This window comes from Triticum urartu, chromosome 4A, assembly GCF_056163025.1.
Source record: "Triticum urartu cultivar PI428250 chromosome 4A, HENAU_Tu73, whole genome shotgun sequence".
NCBI classification, from domain to species: domain Eukaryota; kingdom Viridiplantae; phylum Streptophyta; class Magnoliopsida; order Poales; family Poaceae; genus Triticum; species Triticum urartu.
Genome location: NC_141876.1, coordinates 596475674 through 596486446, shown reverse-complemented (window position 1 = coordinate 596486446; position 10773 = coordinate 596475674). Strand labels below are relative to the sequence as shown.

Here is a 10773-nt window from a genome sequence, read left to right as displayed (position 1 = left end):
GGTGGTTATGTCTCTTGGTTGTGTGGGCGGCGAGAGCTATGGCGGCGGGTGACCCAGGCGTGCTCTGTCATCTCTCGCAGTGTTGGCCCTCCGATCCGGACCTAGGGATCTGATCTCGTCAATCTTATCCACAAGACCTCATGGTGGCACGCGTGGGTTGCCAAGTGAAAGCTCTGCGCTTTCGTGCCAACGACGGCAGCGCTTGCAGCCGCGCCATTCTCGTCTTGAAGACGTCGTTGTCAGGTTCCTCTCTGTGTCTGGTTCCGAGTGAAAACCTTTGCCCTCAGGGACTCGGCAGTGGCGACGCTTCGCGTCGTTATCCCTCTTGGGGGCGTTGTTGTGGAGCGTAGGTAGTGTAGGGTGTAGGGTGGCGTTCTACTCAGTTCTTCCCGTTTTCTATATCGGTGGCGTAGTCATGTGCGTCTCGTGTGATCCGGTTATCCGAGGATCGGCGTTGTATGAGGGTTTCACATCACTTTGTATCGTTCGGCTGTGTACTTTGGTGTGTGTTTGCTTTATATATAAAGCGGGACGAAAGCCTGTTTTGAGAACTTTTCTTAGTAGGTAGACTAATGTAAAGGACTTTCATGACATATTTTTGAACACACAATAGAAGTATTAGCTTTGAGAACGAACTCTATATGGGAACAAACTTTCTAAATATTTTGCATGCGTGTCTTTTCACGTAGGAGCTAAGGACGCGCTACTACGAAAGTCCTCTTCTGCTCCGGAGCTCGATGAATTACAATCTGATTTTTTTTTATAAAACTCAGAAAAAACATCTGTAGCAAACTTTTTAAGTGTTTTGGGCGCTTGAAAATTTTCATCATGAAATGACATTGTGGAAGTCGTGAAAAAAATCAGAACTCCAAAATGCTTTTGAAAATAACATTTTTGGGCAACGATTTTTCCTTTTTTTTGTGTCATGACGTTCACGAATGTCATTTCATGACAATGTTTTGCAAGCACAAAAACATTTGTCAATGTTGGTCATAGAAATAAATTCAGAACTGTTTGATTTTTTTTACTTTTTTTATTTCACTGCTCATCAAGAAGCATTTGAGCTCGGGAGCAGATACTTCTCGTTCCTACTACTATCGGTTATGTTTCTGGAAAGGAAAAAAAAGCATGAAATAGACATACCAACCATAGTATTGGATCTGTTTATGAAAGGCCAGTCCATTTGCTACCTCGTTTAAGCGTTCTTTGCAATTTTCTTTTTCCTCCTATGGTTCTTATGGTTTCCTTCCCGGGTTTCCTGTTTTGGTTTTCTCATTGTTACCATAGATTTCATTTACATGTTTTCTCTTTTCGTTTTATTGTTTTTCCCTGTTAATTTTTCTGCTGTTCTATATATTTTTTCTATTCCTTTCCTAATTTATTTTCTAAAATATTAATATTTAAGAGAAAATTGAAAACATTACACGGGCCTGTCCGGCCACGCCCTAGTGGTTGCATCACCACTGACGCATGTGCCCAATAGTAGAAAGACCAAGGCTAGCCGCGACACGTGTCAACTGTACCACTACTTCAACACAAGTGCATCCTCAAAAAGAAACGAGGAGCCTCAGACGTAGTCTAATTTGCAGGGGTAGACAAAGGTTTAGCACTACATAAGCGACTTGATGCCAACATTAGTCTCTGCTCTTTTGCTCTATCTCGTCATCCAAACATTTCCCATTTATGCATGTAACGTTGATAGTTGCACGTGAGAAGTGTATAGCTAGATGACATTGAGCACTTATAATTCATAGACCAATCTTCATATATAAGAAATCATCACACATTACAGATAACAGAAGAGATGAAATACCCACATCTAGACATCCACGATGAGAACTTGTACATAAGCTGCAAGTCGCCATTGCTGTGCAGGTCCACATTTATTATGTAAAAAGTTCTATAGATATTTAGGGAAATTTTATTTGAAGTAAGTAGGATGCTATATCCATGAAGTTCCAAACAAGAATGGGCCCACCAAGTAATTGTGAGCCACACTGAACTTGGACAAGGATGTATGAGCTGCACCAGGGAAGCCGAAATCAATCTACTGACAGATCATTAACCGCCAGTTACGACTTTGTTGTCCCCGGACACGACATGGTTGCTCCCTGATACAACATTATTGTTCCCAGTTACCCTATTATTATTGCCGGATACAGTATTGTTGCTCCCAGTAACGACATGGTTGGTGTCAACTATGACATTGCTGCTCCCAGATGTGACTGTGTTGTTGCTCCCAGAAACATTGTTGTTATCCCCAGATACGACAGTGTTGCCGTTCCCAGATACAATATTGCCACTCCCAGATCTGACACTGTTGTTGGTCCCAGTAATGGTATTTGGTTGTTGTTGTTGGAGTGTTCTTCTATTGCTCTTCACATACAATAGCAAGTTAGTGAAAGCAATACGTCCACAACGGTGAGGCCCTTGAGTAGTGTCAAACCCTTGGGTGCCTCACCAACCAAATGAATTATTTGAGTGATCCAAGTACCTTCCGGGCGAAGCCCCGCCGCGCTTGGAGGTTGTCAGGGTGGCACGTCGCGTAGGCCGCCGGCAGGAGAAACGCCAAGAAGGCGAGCAGCAGGAAGCATTTCGTCATGGACTCAGCTGTGCCCTGTGGTATGGTATGTATACACAAAGCATGAACTCAGCAATAAACCAGTTTGGGATGCTGGTGATTCTCAAGTGCCCTTGGCAAAAACTGCTTGGGTGGTGCACCTCATCTTATACTCGTGCATGAGTGTGTGTAACCATGCGTTGCAAGTACGTACGTACTAGTCAGTGGCCACAATAGTCAGTGTGCGTGCGGAGTGCCAATTCAAACTTTATTTTTCTTGCATTTTTCATGCATGAGGTGCTGTCTGTCGACTGAAGGAATTGGTGGGTGGCATGGACCATGGATCCAAGGTGGCAGCTCCTGCTCCTCAGCTTCAGTGGTCCCGTCCCGTTGTCGTGGACAGGTCCGCTCTAGTTCATTCATGTTTCTCGACTTTTCTTAATAAGCCAACTAATGCAAATGACTTTCATGGCATATTTCTTGCACACGCACAATAAAAGTATTAGCTTCGAGAACAAACTTTATTGTATGCGGACAAAATGATCTTCCGGTACTTCGTGAAGATGCTGCGTGCATGTCTGTTCACATGGTATATAGGAGAACTTGCTGCTTGTGAATGGTGTTCTGTTTCTAGAAAAAAAATGCACAACAGTGAAGGCAACAACCACAGTCCGTCCTTCATGTAATAGTTGCATAAACTGACGTGAAAGTTATAATTAACTAGATGAAACCTCGCGCGTTCTTGCGGCACATGTAGTCAAAGTCATATTTTAGGAAACCAAATGCCATATGTGGTAAGCTATCTAAAAAAGGAATCCAAAATTAGATTTTACATAGAGATGAGCACAGTAAAGGAAAAAGAAGAAAATCAAAATGGAAAGCTAGGCTGAAGTACAAATAACTCATATGCTTGGTTAATATGAGCTCAGATGTTAGGTAAATGCAACATTATCAGGAATGTTACAATACATTGCACATTCAACATTCACACCTTACACATGTATTTCATCCCATACAGAGGGGTTCCGAACTCATGTCATCGACCTGCACGTGAGTACGCTTAGGGACTGGAATGAATGTCAGAAAATATTTCCCTATAATTTGATTGATTTTTGGAACCCGTCTTAAAGGCTTACACATAATCACTTTATCTTGAAGTTCTACACGAATCTGGGATGAAGGATTGACTTGCTCTGACAAAATATCTAGATATCCATTAGAAAAGAACAATCAAGATTCTAAGATTACTCTCAAAATAATGAATGAAGATGTCTTTAATTGTTGTGTACTATGAATAAATTAACACCAATGAACATTTGCATCAACTATTCATGAAAATTGTACTGACCTCGCACCGCTCTCTATCTCTTTTGCTCGGAATCTATTCATTGCAGATTTGGAATTAGGAGAAGTTTACTGAACGATCAGAGGAAATTTTGAAACGTGAAACAGTAAGCAACTGTGAGAAAGAAAGTGCAAGATACTACCGAGTACAATATTTTAGAAATTGTAGAATACCTTTAGATCAGGCTTGGAAATGCACCTAGACATTTCCGAGCTTGGCCTGTGCATCAGTTGGACGTTTCCAACGCCTTCTTGCACGGCCACCTCGCTGAGCAGGTGTTCTGTGAGCAGCCCACCGGCTTCGTCGACGCCGCACATCCAGACCATGTGTGCTTGCTCTCCCGTTCCCTTTACGGGTTGAAGCAGGCGCCTCGGGCCTGGTACCAGCGCATCACTGCATTCCCGCAGACGCTCGGATTTACGTCGACTCGCTCTGATGCGTCCCTCTTCGTGTACCATCATGGAGTTGACACGGCCTACTTGCTGCTCTACATCGACGACATCATCCTGACGGCATCCACTGCCGCACTCCTCCAGCGCTTACTGCTCGTCTTCGCGATGAGTTTGCCTTGAAGGACTTGGGGCCCCTGCACTACTTCCTTGGAATCGAGCTAGTTCGACGGTCAGATGGGTTCTTCCTACACCAGCAGCGCTACGCCAATGAGCTTCTCAATCGAGCCGGCATGCTTACCTGCAAGCATGCTCCCACGCCCGTCGACACCAAGGCCAAGGTTTCCGCTCTGGAGGGTTCTTCCGCATCCGATGCGGCCTTCTATCGCTCCATTGTGGGTGCTTTACAGTACCTGACCCTGATGCGCCCCAACTTGCAGTATGCTGTTCAGCAGGTCAGTCTTCACATGCATGCTCCGCGCGACTCTCACTGGACTCTGGTGAAGCGTATCCTTCGTTACATACGCGGCACCTGGTCCATGGGACTTACGTTGACGGCCTCCGCCTCCACTGACCTCATCGCCTACTCTGATGCGGACTGGACTGGCTGCCCGGACACACGGTGCTCCACCTCGAGGTACTGTGTCTACCATGGGTTGTCTCTGATCTCTTGGTCCTCCAAGCGACAGCCCACCGTCTCCCGCTCGAGTGCCGAGGCAGAGTATTAGGCAGTGGCTAACGCCGTTGCTGAATACTCTTGGCTTCGTCAGCTACTCCAGGAGTTGCTTTGTGATGTTCACAAGGCCACGCTCGTCTACTGCGACAACGTCTCCGCCGTGTACCTCTCCGTCAACCCGGTCCGCCATCGTCGAACGAAGCATATTGAGCTCGACATACACTTTGTTCGTGAGTAGGTGACTCTTGGGCGCGTCCGAGTCCTCCACGTCCCAACGGCGCAGCAGTTCGCCGATGTCATGACAAAAGGACGGCCTACTTCTTCTTTCGAGGAGTTCAGGTCCAGTCTTTGCGTCCCCGGCGACGCTTCGACTGTGGGGGGTGTTGAACATATGGTTTGTGCATGTATATTGTATAGCCCGGCCATGTGGGTGCATGTGGGCCATCCCTGTCCCATTGACCTAATTGCATTTGTTCTCTTGCGTAGATGGGTGCATGTGTGGGCCGACATGGGTGGGCTTTGTTATCGCTGTCGCGTGATTGCTCGCTCACGTGTGCGTCTCGCCAGGGAATTCCCTATACGCCGCTCGTTGCGTCGAACTGTCGACGCAATGCACAGAGCTGGCGATCGAAGCGCTCACGTGGGCCGGCCCGTTAAACAGTTGGGGCACTTTCCGGTTTTGGGAACCTTCTAGAGTTTCCCAGCCGAGTTTTTCTGGTTTTGGGAAACTTCTAGAAGGTTCCTTGAACCGTTTTTTTTGTCGATTTTTCCGTTTCTTTTTTTCTTTTTCTTTTCCTTTTCTATTTCTTTTTTCGTTTCCGTTATATTTAAAGTTCATTTTTTAAAAACAAATTAGGTATCAAATTTTGTTCAGAAATTGGAAAAATGTTCGTACTTTTAAAATATTTTCAATTTTTTAAAAAAATTCATGCTTTCAATTTTTTTTCATAAATTCAAATAATGTTCGCATTTTCAAAAAAAATCGGGCATTTAAAAAATTGTTCTCATTTTCCAAAAAATGTTCGGTATGTTTTTGTTCATTTTTTTGGAACTTTTCAAATAATGACCGGGATTTCAATAATTGTTCATGTTTTCAAAAATTGTTCTTGTTTTCAAATTTTTGTTCATGTATTCAAAAAATGTTCACGTTTCAAATTTGTTTGTAATTTTTAAAATTGTTCTCCGTTTCTAACTTTGGTGTAAAAATAAAAAATATGTTCTTGATTTTAAAAATTGTTCCCACTTTGGATTTTTTTCACAAATTCAGAAAATATTCATATTTACGAATTGTTTTTGGAAATTTCAATTTTTTTTGCCATTTCATAAAATTGTTCGTAAGTTCAGAAAACAACATAAATGTTGGAATTTTTGTTTGGGATTATTTTCAAATAGTGTTAAGTCTGCTAGCGCTATTAGTTTTCAAAACTTGGCAATGCTTATCTGTGATCATATCTGTTCTGGCGTGGTGGTAGTAGCAAGTGTGCGCCAGTAGGCAGCCGTGAGTTCGAAAATCCCATCTACCTTGTATTAATTTTTTGCGATTTGACACCATCGCATTCAAAGCGCACCGCAATGGGCCGGCCCAGCCCATGTGCGATGGAGCACGTATATCTACCGCAGAATGCGGCATGGGAACACATACGTGCATCGATGTATATAAACATCATACTGGTTGATGTTTTCTCGGTCTGTGTTATTTGCACGCAGACTTCAACCATCAGCATCGGCGACCTGAGATACAGTAGTATCTACGACTTTTCAGCGTCGCCACTAGCCATGACTTTCAACTGTAACTGTATGTACTCCTGAAGCGGCATTCTTCAGCAAGAAGGACGGCGAGCTAAAACAATCACGAGAAAACCAACACGACTTATTGCGAGAATGTGTAGGGCACAACAACTGGTTTAATCGAGCCATTGAGTTGCTTCTAAGACTTCTGCAACTGCATTCATCACAAGGTTGATGGCCTCTTGGATCATCCGCCGAGCCGTATTGCACTACCCAAGGTTAATGGCACAACAACTGCACTGACCACAAGGTTGATGGCCTCGTTGATCAAAAGATCATCCCAAGTAGTGGCAGGGCTTGACAAAGATTATTGATGGGGCAAAGCAGACTTGAGGGGGGAATAAGGAAATATTAACTTAAACTTTGATAATCTTCAAGATTTTGGCTTAACTAATGGTATTTCACATAATTTCTCTAGGGTATGGGGGCCATAGCCCCCCTTGGCTAATACCCTCCGTTCCAAAATGAGTGTTTCAACTCTATACTAACTTTAGTACAAAGTTGTCCTAGAGTTGAGACACTTATTTTGGGACGGAGGGAGTACTTTGTTCTATTTTTTATATCGACTAGTATTAGGAGTCTAGGTCACCAACAGGGGTTAGACTAGACACTTAGCATGCAGACTTCAACCATCAACATCGGCGACGTGAGATACAGTAGTATCTACAACTTTTCAGCGCCACCACTAGCCATGGCTTTCAACTGTAACCGTACGTACTCCTGAAGTGGCATTCTTCTGCAAGAAGGGCAGCGAGCTAAAACAATCACGAGAAAACCAACACGACTTATTGTGAGAATGTGTATGGCACAACAACTGGTTTAATCGAGCCATTGAGTTGCTTCTAAGACTTCTACAACTGTATTTACCACAAGGTTGATGGCCTCTTGGATCATCCGCCGAGCCGTATTGCACTACCCAAGGTTAATGGCACAACAACTGCATTCACCACAAGGTTTGATGGCCTCGTTGATCAAAAGATCATTCCAAGTAGTGGCGGAGCTTGACAAAGATTATTGGTGGGGCAAAGCAGACTTGAGGGGGGAATAAGGAAATATTCAACTTAAACTTTGATAATCTTCAAGATTTTAGCTTAACTAATGGTATTTCACATAATTTCTGTAGGGTATGGGGGCCATAGCCCCCCTTGGCTAACACCCACCATTGCAAAATGAGTGTCTCAACTCTGTACTAACTTTAGTACAAAGTTGTTCTAGAGTTGAGACACTTATTTTGGGATGGAGGGAGTACTTTGTTCTATTTTATATATCAACTAGTATTAGGAGTCTAGGTCACCAACAAGTGTTAGACTACGAGTCGGTGAAGAACGTGATGTTGTGTGTTGACGACAGCAGAAACGGGGTTAAGATCAAAATATGGGCTAATTCCAAGCCGTGCACGGTGAAGCAAGTCACATTCATGCATTACAACATGTCAAGCATCGAATGTGTATATAAACATCATCGTGATTGCAGTTTTTCTCACTATGTTATTTGCACATAGACTTCAGCCATCAACATGATGTGAGATAGATCAGTATATATGGCTCTTCGGCGACACCAATAGGCATGATTTTGAACTCCATACGTGTACCCCTGTAGGAAGTGCAGCTGTGGTACAAAATTAGTCTCGGTTACTGTGGCAAGATAAGCAGATATCTAGACACGGACAAGAAAAGGTTCAGCAGGATGAAGTCCCATGACTGTCATGTGATGATGACGCAGATACTATCTGTTGCCCTTAGAGGGATAATGGATAAGCACGTCCGTGACACGCTTATTGGCCTCTGCAACTTTTTTGACGTCATCTCTCGAAAGTCGATCAGTGTGAAGCAGCTCCGGAGGCTACAGGAAGAGATCGTTGTGATACTGAATGAGCTTGAGATGTACTTCCCACCCGCGTTCTTTGACGTCATGGTGCATCCGTGTGTCCATATTGTGGATGACATAATAGACCTGGGGCCGTCATTCCTGCACAACATGATGCCGTTTGAGAGGATGAATGGGATCATCAAAGGATTCGTTTGTAACATGTCTCGTCCGGATGGAAGCATCGTCCAGGGCTATCTGACACAAGAGTGCATCTCTTTCTGCGAGAATTTTCTATATGGCGCAGACCAGCCTCCTGGTGTTGGTGTTGGTTTGCCCGTTAACAAGCACGATGGGAGGCTCAAAGGAGAAGGTCACTCCAATGGTCGCAGGGAACTACGCGTGGCATACTCAGATCGACGCAACGACTTTGACATAGCAAACTTGGTAGTGCTACAACACCTAGATGAGGTAGATCCTTTCGTGGCACTACACAAAGAAATTATCGCAAAGAAGTATAGTGACCGGGGGTGTGCAAGACGGACGTAGAAGTTACTACTGAGCATAACTCCACTTTCCTGCATTGGTTCAAAGAGCATACTATTGCTAATCCCCCGGAGGAGGGCTGTAAGGACGGATTGCTCATATACGCCTTAGCACATGGCCCCTCGCCCAACCTCGTCACCTATCAGGCATACGATATCAACAGATACACGTTCTACACGGAGGCCAAAGATATGGACAGTGATGATCAGAACTCAGGGGTGACGATGGAATGCATGACCGGCAGCGACAATGGTGCAACTGAGAGATTTTACGGAAGGGTCGAGGAGATCTGGGAGCTTGACTACTCTGAACTGCACAACATGACGATGTTTCGTGTCAGATGGGCTAAGAATGTCGAAAGAGAAAACCGGTATTTCACTACCATGATTATACCCGACGCCAAGAGCACTACCGTTAACGCTATCGCAAAAAATGAGCCATGGGTGCACGCTAAGCACGTGATACAATGCTTCTTCATAACCGACCCACGCAATCCCAACCGTGTTGTCGTGAGGAGAGGTAAAAGGAACATCATTGGAATGGATGGAGTCGCCAACGAGGAAGACTACAACCAGTACGGCAACCCAATGAGGAAAGATAACGATGACGATGAAGTATACGTCAAAAGAAGAATCAATACTACATTACCTAAGAAAAATCGTACTCCATGGAAAAATAAAAGTCACAATGAGGGGCTCAATTATTCTTCAACGAACAAGAAGGGAAAGAAGCTCACTCAAAAACGAAAACATCAATGATGAGGAACCGTATGTTGTCGATCAAATGATGTAATATATATGTTCCTATTTTCTATACACACTTAGTCATTATGCATGGGTCCAATGATGTAATATATGTGTTCCTATTTTGTATACATACTTAACCGTCAAATGATGCAATATATATCACCTTCCCTTCGTTCACTGCCCTTGGAAAAAAAGTGAGAGAAAATAAAGGAAAAGAAAATAGAATAAAACTCCTATAGGTACTGGTTATAGCAGTAGCGCTTTTCTGAAAAAGAGCTATACCTAGTCAAAGTAGCAGTAGCGGTTTCCTTATAAAACCGCTATAACTACCTGTAATATCAGTAGCGCGTTTGGTTTAAACATGCTACTACTATGTCCACTTAGCCCTCAAATTCCTTCTCTCTCAGCTTCATCCCGCCTCCCCCCAAATCCCCACTCTCTCTACCCCCATCGCGCCGCCGGAGCCCTGCCCTCGCCGCGCCCCTGCGCTCGCCCCGACCCCGGCGCTCGCCCACAGCCCCGACCACGGCCCCGGCTCCGGCGCTCGCCCCCGACCCCGGCGCTCGACCCCGACTCTGACCCCGGCCCCGACCCCGACCCCTCCCAACCTCGGCCGTCGTCGGGCCTGCTCCCTCTGTAAGCCCCCCACCGCTCCTCCTCTCTCTGCTAGCTAGGGTTCTTTGGTTAATTTACTTAGGTTTTAGTTAGGGCAATAAGTTGATTATGTTATTTATTTAGTTATGAATTTAGTTAGTTAACTAGAATTAGTATTTAAAAAACAGAATTAGTTTAAGAAATTGTCCAAATCAACATCCCTTGTTAAAGCAAATTTAGGTAGGCTGAATTTTACTTTTAAATATTGTTATGACTTCTTGCATTTTTCTTCAAGTTCTATATTTTTCTTCCTTTTATATGCA

At 44.2% G+C, this 10773-nt stretch overlaps 1 protein-coding gene across 1 annotated transcript; it reads right to left on the bottom strand.

The window, feature by feature from the left end:
- Positions 1-1747: 1747 nt before the first annotated feature.
- Positions 1748-2693, bottom strand: LOC125531226 (uncharacterized). Its single transcript, XM_048695632.2, has 2 exons — positions 2495-2693; positions 1748-2376 (listed from the first exon to the last, which is right to left on the bottom strand). Exons 1-2 carry the CDS (start codon positions 2600-2602, stop codon positions 2062-2064), a joined length of 423 nt encoding a protein of 140 aa, XP_048551589.2. The 5' UTR covers positions 2603-2693; the 3' UTR covers positions 1748-2061.
- Positions 2694-10773: the final 8080 nt, after the last annotated feature.

Coding starts and splice junctions, on each gene's coding strand:
- LOC125531226 (XM_048695632.2), bottom strand. CDS start 2,602: ATGACGAAATGCTTCCTGCTGCTCGCCTTCTTGGCGTTTCTCCTGCCG. Junction 2,377..2,494: donor GGCGGGGCTTCGCCCGGAAG/GTACTTGGATCA, acceptor TTGTATGTGAAG/AGCAATAGAAGAACACTCCA.